Source organism: Plasmopara halstedii (assembly GCF_900000015.1).
Source record: "Plasmopara halstedii genome assembly, contig: Scaffold_555, whole genome shotgun sequence".
NCBI lineage: Eukaryota > Oomycota > Peronosporomycetes > Peronosporales > Peronosporaceae > Plasmopara > Plasmopara halstedii.
Window position 1 is genome coordinate 1507810 of NW_020187475.1, and position 19655 is coordinate 1527464.

At 46.7% G+C, this 19655-nt stretch overlaps 4 protein-coding genes across 4 annotated transcripts; 1 reads left to right on the forward strand and 3 right to left on the reverse strand.

Annotated features, from left to right (window-relative positions):
• Positions 1-1635: 1635 nt before the first annotated feature.
• PHALS_11830 (dna topoisomerase 2) lies at positions 1636-6584 on the reverse strand (the record flags this gene model as incomplete). Its single annotated transcript, XM_024727264.1, has 5 exons — positions 1636-3786; positions 3853-3979; positions 4050-4972; positions 5040-6452; positions 6564-6584. 5 exons carry the CDS (start codon positions 6582-6584, stop codon positions 1636-1638), a joined length of 4635 nt encoding a protein of 1544 aa, XP_024577858.1.
• An 888-nt stretch (positions 6585-7472) lies between these two features.
• On the reverse strand, positions 7473-13022 carry PHALS_11831 (carbohydratebinding protein; the record flags this gene model as incomplete). Its single annotated transcript, XM_024727265.1, has 1 exon — positions 7473-13022. The coding sequence occupies one exon, from the start codon at positions 13020-13022 to the stop codon at positions 7473-7475; it is 5550 nt and encodes a 1849-aa protein (XP_024577859.1).
• Positions 13023-13247: 225 nt separating this feature from the next.
• PHALS_11832 (Uncharacterized conserved protein) lies at positions 13248-14813 on the reverse strand (the record flags this gene model as incomplete). Its single annotated transcript, XM_024727266.1, has 2 exons — positions 13248-14708; positions 14775-14813. 2 exons carry the CDS (start codon positions 14811-14813, stop codon positions 13248-13250), a joined length of 1500 nt encoding a protein of 499 aa, XP_024577860.1.
• Positions 14814-16390: 1577 nt separating this feature from the next.
• PHALS_11833 (reverse transcriptase) lies at positions 16391-18733 on the forward strand (the record flags this gene model as incomplete). Its single annotated transcript, XM_024727267.1, has 4 exons — positions 16391-16593; positions 18011-18153; positions 18315-18459; positions 18520-18733. The coding sequence occupies 4 exons, from the start codon at positions 16391-16393 to the stop codon at positions 18731-18733; spliced, it is 705 nt and encodes a 234-aa protein (XP_024577861.1).
• Between the last annotated feature and the right edge of the window lie 922 nt (positions 18734-19655).

The following is a 19655-nucleotide window of genomic DNA, read 5'->3' on the forward strand; positions in this document are numbered from 1 at the left end:
CTCAGAACCAGCGAGACTTGGTGACTTTCGTGTCGTGGACACAGGACTCATTGAGCAAGGAAGTCGTTCAATACCAATGAATTCAGTTGCAGTGTCTAGCGGAAAGCGAGCCTCGTTGAGGCAATAATCGATTGGAGCTGTAAATGTTCTCAATCTTATCTTGGGAGGATGTAACGGGTATACACGTACCCTGGTGACAAGGGTGTGCGTCACACGAGATGTGCATGATGTGACTGCACCCAAACAAGAATACGGTATGTGGCTAGGTAGCCAGTAGTTATGCATGTATTCAGATTTTACTATTTATATTTAGTATAGTAAGGAAAATCTAAACTTTTGAAATTAGGATAAAAAAGATAAATAAAAATCAGTTCTGAGTTTCAAACGGAAGAGTAATTAGCCTTGGGTAAGGCAATAATTACTCTTGGAGTAAGCGGATTGCGATCTGCTATCTCATACTTGTTCCAAGTATAGAACGAAAGGTCGGTGACCTAAATTACGCTTCCTCAAGCGTTAAGCAACGGCAGCCCCGCTGCACGGGTTACCACGTCGCGATTTCATGGCGGCAGGGATGTTACATCGTTACAGCCACCACGAGATCCAGGCGAAGACATGAACGACTTAATTAATGTACTAACACAAAAATGTGTCTTCTACGCATTTGCCAATAACGCCATTTAGATTGTATTATCACGAATATTTACAAGCGGATTTGCCGGTGTGAACACAACAAGAAGTGGATAAAGTTGTTGTAGGCACAATAGATAGCTGGCCGCGCAAATGCCCACGCATAGCCGTATCGAGACCACTATACTCTTTGACGGTTGACAATGCAATGGAGGTCGTCCGGAAAGCTACATCACTGTATCATCCGCTAAAGTAAACGTTTTCTGAGGGCCAACCCTCCTGCACGCATGTCCAGCAGCATTAATGCGAGAGCTCGACCACAACTTGTTGCTGACACTTTTCTCACAATTGTAACCGAATCGATGCTTTTGTTTCCCCAGTGTTTATCTGTTATCGTGATAGAATAAAAGTGTTCCCCGACATATTCGCCACAAAAAAAAATCTAATTTATCTCTGCATGTAGACCGCATGTAGATTTTGATATCGCTTCAAAGCGGGTGCGCAGTACGATTAGATGCTTCAAAAAGCTTGCCCGCAGGAAATATTGTAAAGCACCTTCGCTCTTCAACGAAACTTTGCAGCATACATAGTTCACCGCTCATCTCTTCTGACAAAGGGATGAGCGGTGAAACATGTGAATGGCAACTGGTAGTGTAATAAACAGCTCGGTTAGCTGGGTGCACAAACTCCACAAATCATCTATTTACATTGTCCCAAACCACATCCATGTATTCGCACCCTTTTACCTCACACTGAGTCTTGTTTAAGCGGATGACATCAAAAAAATTGAGAAGCACAAACTCTCAGATTTCGCTCACTGCGAAAGAAATTACCATAATAACGCAATGCATCATCGATCAAAGCGTTTTTCAATTCAAAATTGAGTACGACGAGTCCTAGGTTTGCAAGTTTGCTGGGGGCATAGCATGGCATAGTGAACCCTTAGAAAACAAAAAGTATATTGAAGCAATGGATATTGCGGCATCCCTAAATACCACCACTTACAAATCACTCAAAATCACTGTCGTCAGCGTCATCCTCTAAAGCGAAACTTTCTTCCTCCTTATTATCATCCTTATCCTCGTCACTTGAGATCTCGTCGTAGACGATGCGCTTTTGTTTCCGCAATTCACGCTTTGGACGAGGGGCGACCGGAGAAGGATCAGCATCATCGCCACTGATCTCGTCCATGCTGTTTTCACTCTCATTTTCTAATGACGACTTTTGTATAGATTTTTTTGCAGGGATAGCTTTTTTGGATTTTCTAGGTGCCGCTGGCTTTTTCGGAGCTGTCTTCTGAGCAGCAACCTTCGACTTCGCTGATTTTAACTTTTTGGAGGCATCGATTGACTCTATGGCAAAAATATCATCCTCAACGTCCTCGTCGTCCTTGACGTTAGTATTTTCGTCATACGAGCTTGCCAAATCTAATGTCACGGCGGGTTTTGATTTACGTACGACATTCGAAGTTGAGGCAGCCGACACGTTTTGTGAAGAAACTTTAATTCTTCGAGCAAGTCGTTCTGCCAACGAAAGCTCTTCAACAATTGTTTCGCTGTCTTCTCGAACTGATGGCTTATTGGGCTTAAAAAACGACGTGATGGGGCCTGATTTGGTGCTAGTCCCCTTTGTGCTGGTTGACTTGCGCGTAGACGGTTCCTTCTTCAAGGACTTTTGAGCTAAATTTCTTGGTTTTTTGCGTGATGCCTGTGAGCTCACGACTTCGAAGTCATAATCATTGTCATCGTCGTCTCCACCAGTAGTATTCTTTCGCATTCTTTTCTTCGCAGCAGGCTTTTTGCCCTTACCGGCCCTTTTTTTCGGAGTGTGGGACAAAGTTCTCTCTCGCTCTGCTTCGGTATCAACAATCATCTTTTCAAGAGCTTCCAAGTCGGTGAGCCACAAATCTTGCACTGTTCTTCCTTCCAAAACAGTGTACTCATCTTTACGGTCCTCAAGCTCTGCACGCAGACTGTCGACACGTTCTTTTGTCAAGCTCCAGATCCGCATGGAAAGCAAATAGTCGTAGCCTTTGCTAGCATCTGTCATATTACTTTCTTCGTCTTCCGATTCGTTCGACTCCTCACTGTCAGTCTTCTTCTTCAATTTGGGCGCTATTTGGTCGTAGCCTTCAGCAATAAGCTCTTCCAGCAGATCCTTTTTCTTGCGGTTGTTCACAATAAGGCTGCCTTCTACAACAGAAAGAACGAAACGGGCCTTGTTAGAAAGAAGCTTGATTTGATCCTGCAGCTTTTGAAGCATAGCCGTCTTCCGGTGTTGATAGTACTCCAAACGAATAGTGTAGAACTCTTGCATTATTTCTTTTGGGTTCTCATATTTCTTGATATGTCCGGACGGATCAAAGAGATGCATGTTTGATGTCGACAGAGAAGATTCTAGCTTAAACTTTTTCACGATCCCGCCCGGGGCCTTCATAATGTCACTTAGTGCCTTAGGCTCCATAGTAATCGTGAACAGCACCTTAACGTCTGTATGATTTTCTTTAAAATCTTTGATAGTATTAGCTTCGAGAAGCCCCTCCAAGAATTGCTTGTAAGTTTGAGTCCAAGTTTTTACAGGAAGCTCGGATATTACGAGCGTGCTCTCGTCTATAACTTCGTAAATACCCTGAACAATGTAATTGCTGCTATCCGATCCGCGTGAGTTCGTCTTCTCAACGATGTGACCTGTAAATCCACGATACCAAGGAGTAAGCGGCATCATTTCCTCTCCATTGATCAATTGACGTAGGCCCTTGATGAGATCGAGAGGATTGTAGTTGGGTACGGAGGTGGACCAACCCGTTCCGATCCCGTCACTACCATTAACAAGCACCATAGGAATTATAGGAATGTACCATTCGGGCTCGATTGATTGACCATCCTCAACCAAATATTTTAGACAATCGTTGTCCGAGGTGTCGTAAATTACGCGTGTCAGCTGCTCCAAGTTAGTAAAGATGTAACGAGCGCTGGCCGCGTCCTTACCGCCCATCAGACGTGTACCAAATTGACCGATAGGGGACAACAGATGAATATTATTGCTACCAACAAAGTCTTGTGCCATATTTACGATACAGCCTTGCAAACTCTGTTCACCGTGATGGTACGCGGAGTGTTCAGACACATAACCCGCCAATTGCGCCACTTTAAGCTCCGACTTATGTTCACAAAAAGAATATTAGATTGTGATATCATGTTCTACTAGCTGCTTAGAGTGGCTTACCCGTAGGTTACGTTTAAAGCAGCTGAAAAGCACCTTCCGCTGAGATGGCTTAAATCCATCCATGACACTAGGAATTGAGCGAATATTATCGGCCATGGAAAAAAGAATAAGCTCCTTGTTAACAAATCTGGTAAGATTCAACAAGGACATCATTAGATTGATAAATAATAAGAGCTATGCCAGCGCTGAAAACGCACTCAGTGTAGCCCATTTCGTCAACATCGTAATCCACGTGGGTACCAGGCTCGTATCCTCGAAGCCAGTCCTTACGGTCTTCAACACGCTTCTTTGAGAATGCCATGTCAATTACATCCGCATCTCCATCTCCGTCGTACGTAAATCCAATCTGGTGCGTCGGCAAATCTGAGAAATATTCCTTGGTCTCAGCGGCTGTACTCGTACCGAGACCCTTATAGTACTTGATCATCCAGCCACGACCCTGATTAGTTCTTTCACGCCAAGCATCGTACTCGGGCATCGTATAAAACACCTCCTTCATTCGGCCCTTGGTGCACTTGACAATCGGAGTAATAAATTCCTGCAAAAAGCCATCCACATGCAAAAGCGAGGGCCAGAAATGGTGAATAAGATTGATCACAAGACCCTTAATATGACTTCCATCGTGGTCCTGATCTGTCATAATCATTAAATGGCCATAGCGCAAGCCCTTTGTAGACTCGTACGTCTGACCATACTTGAGACCAAGAATCTTGACCACATTTTGAATTTCCTCGTTCTTTAAAATCTGCGAGTGGCTAGCTTCACGAACGTTTAGCATTTTTCCACGTAATGGAAAGACTCCATAATAGTCTCGTCCAACGACAGCGAGACCACCCACAGCCACTGTTTTAGCCGAATCTCCTTCTGTAATGATCAGCGTGCAATCCTTACTTTTTGCCGTACCAGCGTGATTGGCATCATCTAACTTAGGAATGCCAGTGAGGCGAGACCGCTTGCCACTACCACCACCTTTGCGCCGCAGCTCTGCAGTTTGCTTAAATGCAGCAAATGAGAGAATTTTCTCTACGAGACCACTTTTCTCAAGTTGCTTCAAAAACTTATCGCTCAAATTAAACGTTGAGCCAAAGCTATTAGCTCTTGTTGTCAGTGTTTCTTTAGTCTGTAGAATTTGAAAATCAGCAATTGTTGTTTGATTGCTTTATGGCATGATACAAAGCTTAACGAACCTGAGAGTCGAAGGCGGGGTTATCGATCAGCGCGCTCACGAAAACAGACATATGATTCTTGATGTAGTTTGGCTTAACAGCCTCACCCTTATTTTTTTTCTTAAGCACATTGACGAGTTTTGTCGTGATTTGTTCCACAATATACGAAACGTGCTGACCCCCTTTTGTTGTACAAATACCGTTGACAAAACTTACTTGCTGGAACCCATCTTCACTCATTCCGACACCTACCTGCCAGCGCTCATCCGGTTTCTCGAAAATCACGCCGTTCTTCGTAACGTTTGAAGGCTTAGTCTTGGCCTTTTTCGGCTTCTCCTCACTATAATCGTCGTCGTCTCTATTTTCTTCTGAATGCGAGTCCTCATCACCCTTTGTCTCTGCTTCAAATCCACGAGGCCCAGGGTACAAAGCAACGTATTGCGGGAACGACTTGATAGAAATCTTATCTCCGTTGAGATAAACATTAAGTCCTTTACCTGAGACGCCTGCGACATCATACACACGTTTCTTGAACAGTGAGACGATGTCGTCATTAAGAAAGGTAAGCTTAAACCGTTCCAGATCAGGCTTGAACGAGATACATGTAAAATCTTTCTGCGCCCATTTGGTAATGGACGGCGGATTTTTCTTGCTCATATTCTTTTCAAAAACTTGTTTGTATCGTTGTTTCGTACTAGAATCGGCCGTTTCAACCACAAACTCGTTAGAGAAAATATTAGCAAGTTTGGCTCCGTATCCATTGCGTCCACCTGTGGTCTTCTTCTTTTTGTCGTCGAAGTTGCTGCCCGTGAGCAAGTGGCCGAAGATCAACTCAGGCACATAAACCTTGTGCTCTTTGTGAAGTACAATCGGTATACCCTTGCCATTGTTCCAGACGGAAATCTCGTTGTTCTCCACATCAATCGTGACCTTCAAAATGTTCATGGACTTGTCGCGCTGCCTGTTGTCGCACGCGTTGACGATAATTTCATCAAAGATTTTATATAAACCAGGGACAAAGCTGATTTTTTTCATTGCCATTCGCTTATTTGTCTCGTCAAATACCCACATATTCTGCTCCACATGCTCAATTGAGCCCACGTAGGTATCAGGACGCAGTAGAATGTGCTCCAGCTGTGTCTTCTTCTGGTAAATCTGCTCAATGCTCTGCTTAGGCGTGCCATCATCGTCTGCACTGGTGGCCGGTACTAATTCATCGCCGCTGTCGTTTACATCATAAGCAGGGCTCGCATCATCCGAGGCTTCGCTGTCCGAATCATCGCTAGTCTTTTTCTTCTTCTTGGCAGGTGCCTTTGCCTTCTTGATCTGCGTCTTCTTAGCGCCAGTCGTGGCTTTACTCAATGCTCCAGTAGTTTTTTTCTTACGAGGTGCTGCGAGTTTCGTCTTGATGTTAGTGGGCGCCACTGCCATGATCTAAACAAAGGCACATCATAAAAAAATGATACAAGTCTTAGTGAGTTATGGTTTAGGAAAATTATTACAAATATAGTGAGGTATGAACTGACAGAGAACAACATGACGTACATTACTATCTGAGTCACTCATGGATAATGCGTCGACGCCAAGCGTTCGAAGCTGCAGACTGGCCACTGCTTGCTGCTAGGAGTGCGGAATGCAGAGTGACGTAAGGCAATTGATAGGCGCGGGAATAAAACCTTGGCGAGTTTGTATGAATAACAGTATCTGGCGACGCATTGAACCATCCAATAGAATGCAAATCTCCGCTCGGTGCTGACTTTGTGTCCGAAAAACGGCCAACGTCAAAAGCGAATTGTGCAAACTTATTAATTATTTTGGCTACTGGTTACCTAATGTGCTTACTTTACCCCTTGTGTCATTGATTTCTGACATATCGTAACAAGTTGCACTATAAACTTTCTGGAGAAAAAAGGCGGCAAGTGGAGCAACGAAGCTTATCAATCTTTAGTATGCACCATCCCTTTCCAAAAACAGAGGATGAATATAAGTATCATCGCCTTAGTCGCTTAAATTAATTTTTAAGACATTACATGGCCAAATTTACGGGCATATGAGAAGTAAAACAGTTCACGGAATTCTCTAGCACTGAAGATCTTCTCAGCAGTGTATGCCCACGTCATCATCTAAGTATTGGGCAGCCACAATATAACATTTTGTCGAAAAGCTGTTACCTCTAATGTTTTGTTATCATCGACATGCGTCACAACGTCAGCAAATTCACCAGTCCGCACCTCTCAGTGCTATCAACAAGAACAGTATTATTTAGCGGTCTTACAAATCTTCCAAGGAAATCGTCCGACTTAAGATGGACGAAATTTTCAACTGTGCAGTGTTACGCGCAGTGAATCCCAAGCTTGTCAACTACGTTGCCGTCCACAATTAAATACATTTCACATGAAGTAAAAGATGAATGTAGCATGACGACATCTATAGTCCCTGTGGTCCAAATTGAGCTTACTGCTGATACTGAAGCTGGGTGGCCACTATTTGGCCAATTTCTGTCATATAAGCGTCTAGCTCTTCCTGTGGCTGACAATGCGCAGTACTTCCATTAAATGTTTGGTATTGATCGACTACATCTGAAGCGTATGGCGACGTCGTGCGGCACGGTAAGCAGCCACTGATGTCCTCGTCTGCTATATTTCCATTCAGGCCAGCGACATGGAAGCACTGCGAGCCATACGTGAATAACGGAGGAGCTGATTGAAAATCTTCCCAGTGTCGACCATTCCAGTATGAAGGTCGATCGTGCACCATTGCCGGTGACAGAAATTCACGAAACGGTCTGATCTCGTCACCGGCAACAGCTCCATCCGAAGCATCAGTGAGACCAAAAAGACCTTCACTAAAGGCAAAAAAGTTAATGAGTGCCTCTCGTCCTTCAAAATCGCCTTCGACCTCACGCAAAAGACCCCGAGTGTGAAGATAATCTTCAGTGAGCGCACTGATGGCTACATACTTGGCTCGTCGTCGCTCTACGACGTGCAGTGGTCCCACCAGGCGGTCGGGACCAGTGGCATGAATAGCGTTGTCCACTTTCAGCTTGTTGCGAATATCACCAACGAGACTAGTCGCGGCACTGAGCCAAGTGGCGTAGTCAGTCTTCGAAATGGCATTTGAAGTGATGTTTTTAAGAATTTCAAACACTTCTGGAATCGCCAGATCTGGACCAAGATCGTGAACGATAAGACTGATCTCAGTTTGAGAGAGCGTATTAGAATTATCTAAGTCATACACCTTGAACATGTAGTCAGGAACTTCAACAAGGAGCGACCGAAATCGTTCGTAGTATACGCGACCGTCGAACGAAGGATCGAGCAAGAAGATGATGGTATCTAACCTTGGTATTTGACGATACACGAGCAATTGTGCCAGTTCAGCTTCATCCAGATAGCCATTTTTGTCAGAATCAAAGCGGTCAAAGAGTAAATTTGGATCAGCTCCCAGCCAATTTTCAAACTCCTGAAACATGATCACCTTGTCATTGTTTGCATCCAGAATTTCCACTTGTCTCCATTTCATGATGTTAAAGTCCGCAAGTAGCGCATTGACCAGATCAGCTGTGAGCTTGTTGAGCGCTCTTTGCTCCTCCAGCTGTGCTATTTCATAAGATGTGATCTTCCCATCACTATTTCGGTCAATCTCGGCAAGGTCAAAGGAAGAATACTTGCTTTTGAAATCCAAACTTATTGGAACACCCAATGAACCCAATAATTCATCCAAAACCTCCGAGTCATTTACTAAAATAATGTTTTGTGACACGTTTTCTTCTCTAGAAATTGTGTAATCGATCGTTTGATTGCTCTTACTAACATGGCGTGCGGCAAATCGACTGAAAATGAATAGTGTGATGTTCGTGCTGAGAGCATCAAAGTAATTGTCTCGCCATGGTATCGTGCTTTGCACTGGTAATCCCCAAGACGTAGAAGAGAGTACAGATGTTGAGGCGATCGCGTTGTTGTCACCATCATTTGGATCCTTATAACGCGACGTCACTAGAGCGGGTGTTGTCGCATTGCGAGATTGGGTCTGCGCTTGACCTACAATGGTCTTCTTCTTCATACCATTCGGACAAATATCTTCCGGTCGTTGTGGTACATCCGTGACAGAGATGCAATCACTAGTATTTGTGGGAGAGCAGCAAATAACTTGCCACGGTATGTCTTCCATTCTCCACCGCTGCAAATAAATATCTGTTGGATCGTCGTAACCCGTGTGGTAGAACGCTCTATGGTAATTAATCCCAAAGTCAGTCACTGTTTCTCCAGGCTTTGTCTCGCTTGGCTTTTGCACACTTTGCCAGAGTGGGTCCATCACAGGACGAGGTAACCAGTACTCGACCGTTTTGTAGTAGGTTCGGATGAGGTATACTGCATCTTGTGTGTTGGCTGTCGAGATAGTAGCGAGCGTCTGGTCATAGGTTTCGTTGATACTCATTCCTCCTGGTGCTTCCAACGGTGCTGCATCTGGGTATTGACTATGGTGGAACGAAAAGGGACCATTGGGATATTCACTACTTGCAATCCCTGCAAGACCCATAGTATTTACTCTAGAAACTGAAGCATTATCAACGTGCATCCACATTACAAATTGCTTGGTAAGGCGATTAAAAATAACCTTGGGACGATCACCAAGTAGGCCACCACCCTCTTTGAGATGGTTTCCGATAGGGTCCGTTAGATTATCAAAATGAAGCATAAGACCTTCATTCCGCCATTCATTGTAGTCAATACTTGAACAAGCACCAATGGCTCCACGACCAGTGCTCATATTCAAGACCTCTGAATACCAATACACACTTGGAGAGATTGAGACATCAGGTTCAAAAGCCACGTCGTCAGCACTTGTTGCACCCACACTCCCCTCCCACTCGAAACTAGTTTCCAGTGGCTCCACGATAGTTCGATCAAGTGGAAGATTTTCGATGGTCAGCATTTCAGCATATGATATCACTTCCTCTTCATCGCTCCCCGCTACGATCTTAGCTTGTTGCTCCTCGTAGCTACCTTGATCTGGATTCTCACTCTCCTGCTCTTGAACGTCATTAAAAAAAGCTCGATGTGGCACGCCATCAAATGGAGCAAGTCCACCATTATCGTGATTGTACACTTCTTGTCTTGACAAATGACTTTCATGACGAACCATGGGATGGTATGATGTAGCAAATGGCTTCTGGATACTCTCAGCCCATAACTTACGCCAAGAACGCTTCTTCGTAAGAAGTGCCCCCTCGTTCGTTCCATCATTAGTCTCATCCGTAATTTGTTGGACCCAGGGACATGTGAACCCTAGCAAGTAGTCAACTCCAACGTAGATTTCGTCCCACCAGGTAGACATGGCATGAAGGTTATTAAGACTTAAAGCCGCAACGCTTTCGCCTTGGAAAGCAGCTGTATTAACCTTTAAAACGTCATTTAACCGGATCGAGTACGTGTGTGATTGCCAATCGAGTGTCACGTCTAGTTTGTACCAACGCTCAGTTTGTAGTTTGTCCTGAAAAAATTGCCGCGGCAATTCCAACGTGTTTGCCTCGTGCGCAAAGCTGCCATCGATCAGTGCGACGGAGATCATGGCTTCATTGTCTGCCGCATCACTTGCATGAATTACAAAGATAGCCCCACGGTTAGTGTCGAGTGCGCCACGTTTGAGATTACCGACTCGAACAAAGTACGAGATACGAGTAGGTTGACTGGCTTCGTCAAGTACATATCGGGGTCCGTTTTGAATAAATTGATTTTCTTGTGACGATAAAGATGACGATTGACTAGCATATCCTTCACTGCCATGCACCAGGAGAGACTTGGCTGTTCCAGCAGCTCCTATAGTACCATCTATTTGCATGGTCAAATTGGTGCGAACTTTGACGTTCACAGATCCTTCATTGCCATTTCTACCTTGATCCATTGATAAACCTCCACTAACAAGTAGGCTTCCAGCTCCCCACGATGAATAGCTCTGCGCATAGATGGTAATTCGACCCCCACTGCCTCCTCCACCCCCACCGACGTCCATATTAAATCCAAGTCCTCCGTGACCGCCCGTGGCTTCTAGTACGCCGTAATTCGACACCGTGGCCCCACTTACTATCAACACTGAGCCACCAGAACCGCCACCTCCTGGTGTAAAGCCTGCACTACCATTCCCTCCGTTCGCGATAATGAGAGCATTAGAACCAAAAAGAATATCATTTACTGCCGAAATCATCACGGCACCGGCACCAGCACCACCCTGTGTTGGCTCGAGGATAGGAAACACATCGAATGGTTCCAGTCCGCCTCCTGCCCCTCCGCTTCCACCCAGCAGATCTGTCACTAATTCATCTGCATACGTCGGACCAAACAACGGAGTGTAGCCAGCACCGCCGGAGCGAGAAAATGAAGCCCCAGACCCACCGAAAGCGAGTGAGAAGCACTGAGAATCAACAACTTCAGCCGTTGCTTGAAAGCCTTGAATATTTGAGGCATTCACTGTCAAAGCAGCGGGAGGTAAAATATCTAACATTGAGCTGGAGCTTGGCGACGTGGCTTCTAGATTTCCCTCTCGTGTCCAGAATTGCAGTTTCCAAACAAAACCTCCGGCACTACCACGACCTGCACGACAGCGTCCCACTTGAGATGTTTTCGTACTATCTGCAATTCCAGCAAGTTCTTGTTCCGGTACCTGCCATTCCGACGCTCGATACACTCTTTCATCAACATTTGAATCGAGCGCAATTATCGATGAGCTTGCGGTTTGATCTGCAAATGTTGAGCCTTGTAGACATTGGCCATTAGCGTCTGTCCGCGCGACACGGGCATCAATAAGCACAGGTAAGTCTTCTAATAATGCCTTTCGAAGGTTTGCAGGTGATACATCATGAGCCAGCGAGCGCGTGCTAGTGTCTAGAAATGTCAGGCGGAACGATCCCGAGAGTTCGTTGCCGTTTACAATCGTTCGTGTGATTACTTTTGTCTCTAATCCGGAAAGAAAACTTTTAGCTTGAAGCTGAGGGACATTCCCAACTGCTGACAAAAAGGTCACACGCCACAGTCGACCAATCTCAGGCACTTGCTCAAGCTGATCGTCGCGCTCAACGTTGATCTCTCCAATATCCGGGAACGCAGTTTCCAATCGACGCCGTACGTCTAGCGCCGTTGCAGCATACGATATCGACGACGTCATCAGGCCAAGACTCGTATTACTAGGGTACTGGAGTACAAAGTATCCTTGAATACGTTGCCCGCTAGCTGTAGAAGTTTCAATCTCTTGCACTTCGGCCACGTGTTTGCCCCATGTCGAGAGAGTCTTTACATATACACGAACATTGGAGCTTCCTGGCCCATTTCGATTGTTACTCGCACCGATAAGACCACCTCCAGGGAAGCCACCGAGCGTACCTGGCCGCAAACGCAACTCAGTATCCACGATAAAGCTACTTCGACTCAAAATGGCAATTGCTCGATTCCCTTGAAAGCGGACACGGACTCCGTTTCCGATATACACAGTAATGAAATTGAACACCGCGACGGAAGTTCCACCAAGTCGCGTCGTTGTCAAAATGCCATCCAGCTGGATATCGCCACGCAAAGTCACTTCATCCGTGTCGAACAATAACTCCCCCGAGGCGAGTTCCAGCGATCCGATGACAGGAAAAGTGAATGTGTCCCACCCGATCCAAGTATCTGGCTCCAAGATGCTGTCATTGGTAACGCTACCTCGGTGCTGAAATTTCCAGTGATGTGTTCCTGACTTCCAGTCTTCAAAGTCGTTTAGAAGTGCAATAGGCTCCCGCTCTCCTTCTTTAAATTCTCTTGTGTAACTCTTAAGAGTTGCAGCTTCAACGTCGTAGTCTTCGTCTCCTCGATTACAGCGGTGAGTCGCTTTACAGCGTTCATAGTTTTGACATACACTAGATTGAGACCCATCATTGCAACGTGTTGGGAGGTACCAATTTTCCACCAGCGGTACGGCGTGCGTCCATGAACAAGTGAGGCCTAGGACAAAAAGTACCCAGATTGTAGCCATATCTTGAAAGGTCTATTTCCTTAGTCGGCATTGATGACACAATTAAAAAGACCGATCGTTACAATCACAATCAGTTCAAGCGGCGTATTTCTGTACTAACAGCCGATGGTGTTCACTTCTCAGATATTCGTACGGTAATAGCAATTTAATATATAAGCGACCGAGGAAGTGCTTTGCCACCGCTACCCTAAACTTCTTGAACGAACGTAGAGTTTCCATACCGTCTTAAATGTAGTCCCTCGACGAGGTGAACTCAGCCGTGAAGCAACTTGCCTTGCGCAAAGCCTCGAAAACTCGAGAAGCATTGCTAAGCCATTCACGCAAAGAAAGTGCGTGTCGTGGTTGTGCCTTCGACTCGGGACTTATAGCTGATTGCGACGTAAATGCTGGAGAGCTCGGGAGACCCAGAACAAAACGTTGAAAGTCTTCAGCAATTTCATCAAAGTTCGAGTACTTATTCGTGTCGAAAGACAAATTTGTCGTCTCGTGATCATTTTTCGTTTTCTGTTCAGTCGTTAGCACTGCTGACGCTGCTCGAGCGTTAGTCTGGTGTGGAAATACAAAAGACGCCACATGAAGGGCATTTTTATCGTCATCGACAACATCACTGTAAGTCGACAGCTTATATGGCACGCGGACCAGTGCATGGGACCACACAGACTCAAGTGCACGCTCGTGAGCTGAAAACAGCTCGTTTTCGCGGTACAATAAGTCGGACTCTGTCATGTTATTGGCTATATAGAGTAGCTGTGCTGCATGTCTGTGATTGTTGCCCGATACACTTGGTAGTCGGCATTGCATTAACTTGCGTTCGATGTTCCGTAAAAGGTCACGAGCCGAAACTTGGTACGCCAAATCATCATGAACAAACACCACGTAATGGCAAATTGCGCTCAAAAACACCGCGAGTTGGTATGATGCTACCTCCACCTGTTGTTCGGGATTGAGAGCACCAAACTTTTGAGATTCGTTTCGTTCCAAAAGATCTACTAACATTGAGCTGCTCAGCAATGGTTGGGAATCTAGCAATATCAATGAGTGGCCTTTTCCGCCTATCATTGATATGGCTAAATCCACTCCTGTCGTCTCATGTCGATCCATCACCGCAGCCTCGAAACTTCGAATGGGAAACAAATTCATTTCTTTCATCTTTTCTGGCAACAACAGCGATAAGATGGTGGATTTGCCGACACCTTCCAATCCGAAAACTCCAATTACTTTAAAATTCTCGAGTTCCAAACAATTTCCCAACTTAACCGATAAATCTGTTGAAAATTGCATTTGAGGGGTAATAAGTTTCACAATCGAATATGGTGGAACGATCCTGGAGGGAGTTGATGGACGTGTAATCCCATTTAAGCTTGCTTTCGAGCCGTGTCGGTCTATAGTGTTCGATCGAGTGTTGGTTTGCAAGTGGATATCTCGATCTACGACGCTGCGGCTGCGTCGAGAAGCATCTGGTTCGTAGAGTACCCCAGTGAGCCCTGAAGCACCATTTGAGTTGGGTCGAAGTAACATAGAGGGCGTTCTTGGTTGTCCAGAAGCAGCTGCAGGGCCAGTAGGAGCTGCCGTGCGATTGCGGGTCCGAAACGCTCGATTGGGACCCGAAGCTGAGTTCGTACCGGCTCGAGATAGAGCATCATGAGCTGTGAAGCCGGTGTTGACGCGGCGATTACTGCTACTGCGCTGCACAGTTGTGTAAAAAATCTAATTGGTACATATAATGTGCTGTAAGCAGCTGAGCTCACCTACCTTTTGCCGCTGCTTCTGTGGTGTGTTCTCTCGATCCATTTTTGTAAGCTTGATTAGCACATATTAACCTTTTATGACAAACTCTCTATATGGAAACGTTTTGGAGCCAAGTAAACGCTTTAAATAATAAAAATCTACATAATTTCTATACAGATATCTATCTTTCGAAAATCTACCACCAGTTTCGTTTCAATATAGATAATTTATTGGAATAAACCATGACAAAAGCTGTGATATCAAATAGTAGGTCATGATAGATAAATATAACCCATTGCCCGTTCGTCTGAAGACGAGCCTCGTTCGATCATGCTGATGATGATTACTGTACACAAATACTTTTGGCTCGCTATAAGGCGCTTACGTAACGATTAAATGCGATAAGTGCAATAATGAGCGCTAGTAGGTGTCTTCGAACGCTGACCCATAACAAACACTGAATAACTCAAGGCAAAATTTGTGCCTAAACAACTATCCTTCTTAAACAATGTATCAGACTCGAGGAGAACTCGTCTTGCAGCGGGGCTGCCGTAGCTCTTTCGCTTAGAGGGAGATTGGTTGAGGTCACCGACCTTCCTTCTATAGTTGGAGCCAGTACGAGTGTAGCGGACTGCAATCCGCTTACTCCAAGAGTGATTACAATCTTAATCCAAGCTAATTTTGAAGCGTAAACTTATTCATCTCTCGGTTTTTATTTGCGGCAAAGCCGTCTATATCTAAATGTATAGGATCTCCTATTTAGTAAAACCTGATTAAATGTATAACTACTGGCAGTTCAGCCACATACTGACTTTCTCTTCAAGTGTAGCCACACCATTGTGCAGTCACATCAGCTGTCGCCTTGAACGAGGCTCGCGTGTCTAAGACGCCACAACATCACCAGGACCTTTTCCACAAATTCTCTACTCAATGAGCCCTAAGTCAAAGACACGGAAGACACCTAGCCTCGATGGTTCCGAGAACGCCCGCGGGAAGAGCCCTTCTTCGTCTCCTACACGCGGTGCAACTTTAGACAGCGCACCGCGCCCGCCACAGGCGATGGATCACCCCGTCGAGAATTTAGAGGAAGCCTCCATTCCCAGAATGGGAGGAAAAAGAGGGCGAAGTGCCCCAGCGGCGCGACATGAGCCCTGTTCAAATCATGCGAGCACCGTTTTCGCTCCTGGAACTCTCGACTTCCGTGGGAAGTGGTATCATTACTAATTACCTCGACGAGGCACAGAAGCAGCAGCTGAATGCTGCCCGCAGGTCGGCTCCCATGCGCGCGCATCCGTGGTCGATCCTCGACCCTCGTGTGGAATATGGCTTCCGCTCGGCGGATCCCGCTACAGAAGCGAAGGACGCGATTACTCGATCGTTAGGCGTCTAAGTAGTCGGGCCCCCGAAATAGCAGCTCGTCGTCGGATGTTCTTAATAACATCAAGGCTCCGATAAAGCAGGGAGTAAGGATACTGGACGACGCTGAGTGCGTGTTTCCACGGGTCTCGATGAGACGTAAGAGCTCCATAGGGAGGAGACGGTGGAGCTATATGATATTTGCAAGACCCAGGGCATCGATCCTGACCCAGGGTGTGTCCACCGTGGACGATAGTGCACAGCTTTATACCATTGTCAACGGTATGACGGGAGAGGAAGACGGTGGCATCACTTTCGAGGCTATTCCCGCGGTGGATACTCTTCTTGAGCTGGAAGAGATGTCCTTCGAAGAGTTTGACGGTGCTCTGAAGACAGGCAGTTTGGCCGAGATGGTCATCATACGATCGGAAGAGGAGATCGACTCGTTGTCGCTTCTGGATGAAGCTGTCCTGGAGTACACTAAGGGGTGCTGAACGCACAAAGGGGATCCTCGATCCTGTCACTCGAATCCGTATTATCCTTTTGGTAAAGAAATTCCAAGAAGTCGTCTCCAAAGACCCGTCGTCGGTCTAACCTCCGAACCGAGGTTTGCGTCATGAGATTGACCTGGTTCCGGGAAATAAATACTGCGTAACATGCCAATGGCCCCTGCCAAAGAGCAGTGTGACGTCATTGACACCTTTTTCCGTGCGAAGCACGAGTCAAGAACGGAGCGTGAGAGCAAATTCCCCATGCGACACCCACGTTTTGAGTCCGGAAGCCGAACGGCGCGTGGCGTATCGTACACGCTTACAATAAGCTAAACGCGGCCACCATTCCGGCACAGACGCCGATTTCTAGAAATGATGCGCTCCGGAACAATATGGTTGGCTGTACACAGTACATCGCATTCAACTTGGTTTATGGTTAATACCAATTGCTCATGAGAGCGAGTGATATTCCGCCGGTGAGTTCTTCGAGCGGATGCTCTGGAAGTGGCTGGTGATGCCCCAAGGGCTGTCATGCACCAGCAACATTTATTCGTCTTGTGACGCAACTATTTAGGCCCCATTGGGCGTATGCACAGACACATTTCGACGACACCTTCGTCCACAGTCGAGCGGGTAATGGTAAGACAGATGTGGAAAGCCACATCGTCCATTTGAGAACGGTGCTCGAGTGCATGCGCACGAATAAGCTGTATACTAATGCCGGTAAGTGCATCTTCGGCGCGGAAATGATTTACGTTTTAGGGTGCTTCATCAGTAGTGTGGCCATCGACCGGATCCCGCTAGGGTCAAGGCCATTGTAAACTGGCCGGTTCCAATGAACAAAAAGGACTTGCGCAAATGGCTTGGCCCCACCAACTACTTGCACACATATGGCGCAAATCATGCGAAAATGGCACGGCCATTGGCGAATCTCCGCCAAAGGGATCAGGATAGATGTTGGAACATAGAGCATCGGGCGGATTCTAAAAGGGTCGAAGACAGCCTCCTCCATGCACCTATACTGGCGTTGCCTGACCTCGATCGTCTTCTTAGTGTTGTCTGTGACGCTTCTGGATTTGCCATTGGCTGTGCACTGCTACAAGCAGACGCCGAGGGGTGAGATCAGGTGATCGCGTTCGAATCTCGCTAGCTTAAGGCTGCAGAGAGAAACTACCCAGTTCACGACAGGAAATTACTTGCGATGAAGTATGCATTTGTCAAGTTTAGGGTGCACCTGCTCGGTTCCAAGTCGTTTGTGATCTACACAGATCATGCGTCATTACGCACTGCGACACAGTCGCCTCACATCTCGCATAGGATAGCCAGGTGGCTCTCCTTCATCGCAGAATATAACTTCGAAATAAAGTATAAGCCAGGAATGCAGAATGCTTTGGCTGATGCGTTGTCACGCAGACCTGATTATGAGCTTGCTAATGTCACGACGGTGACGTCGTCAGTAACGGATTTGATCAGCGCCGCATACGTGGGTGATGATATGTGTGTAGCACTGCTTCAGGCTCTCGGAAGCAAGGAGATTGGAAACTCGGACAATACTGGTGATCTAAGCTGTACAAATGGACGTGCACATATCTGGCACGTGTAAGACATGTCAGAGGGTGAAACCCTCTCTGAATGCGGCGGCGTCGCTGGCCAGTTCGCCGATAACTCCGTGTGTTTGCTATCGATGAGTATGAACTTTGTGTTTGGCCTGCCAAAGGATTCGGCTGCAACACAGGTGTGGTGGTCTTTGTGGGCCGTTTGAACAAGATGGCTCATCTTGCAGCAGTGTCGGACACTATCAACGGTGTGGGTACAGCGACACTGCTTGTCGATCGTGTCTTTCGACAACATGGACTTTCGGGGTCAATTATCTCCGATAGAGACCCACGTCTAACTGGGAAGTTTTGGTCTATATTCTTCAGGGTGCTGGGCACCAAGATAGATATGTCGACAACGGACCATCCGCAGACCGATGGTCAAACTGAGCGCGTGAATCGCGTCGCTGAAGACGTTCTTCGCAGCGATGAGACGCCGAAGCGCTGGAGTGCTATGTTGCCACTCGAAAAGTTTGCTCTAACCAATGCAGTGCATTTCATCTACCGGCTATACGCCGTTCTACGTGAACGAGCTTATTAATCCTCGCGACCCACTGACGCCGCCATCCCATTACTCAGGACTTAGTGGGAGAGGTAGAGCCGAACGGCTAGCTGATTTCAGCCCCGTTACCGTGCGTTAAGAAGTCGATAACTTCCTTCTACCAGACTGAGTGTCTCGCGACATGTTCGCGATGCGATGGCTGAAATCCAATACATGTAAAAAACATGCAGACGGAAGAAGCAGAAGAAATGTTGAAAACTATGAGGTCGGAGATCTGGTCTTATTGAATGCTAAATATCTTCCCACACATGCAGTTTCTGCTGTCTTTAGAACGAAGCTGCGTCCGCGATTTATCAAATCTTTTAAGGTCGTGGCAAAGCGGGGACTTGCGTATACGTTTAACCTTCCAAGAAGGATACGCATCCACCCGGTGTTTTATGTGGGCTTGCTTAAGCCGTACCGGGATCCGGTGCAAGTGAACGCGAAAGCTTTGGCGTCGGGGCAGCACCCATAGGCGCTCGACCAGCCAGAAACCAAAGCAGCAATTGGGTTTGAGCACGGAGTGCAACGATTTCCACTTTCAACCGCGCAAAGCGCTCCGCCGTCGCACGAAGTGACGAATTCGCCTGCTCGACGGCTAGGAGCCGCTCTGACAGAGCACGATAATTCTCAACGTGGAACAGTCACGTTGAGAATTATCGTGCTTTGGCGCACAAAGTGCTCCGGACTCTCGACGTCTTCCGCACAGCGGTAGGCGACCTCGGAGAGATCCTTGGTAGAGTGCCGATGACGAGCTCGAAGAGCATCGCGAGTCATTGGACGGCGATCGAGCGCCAGTACGCTGCTGGTGGTGACTGGACGTTCATCTCGACCCGCATGGAGCAGGCGCGACCGTACGAGCTTCCGCGCGCCAAATACGACATGGTAATCGACACCGGTCGGACGTTCGCGAAGACCCCGC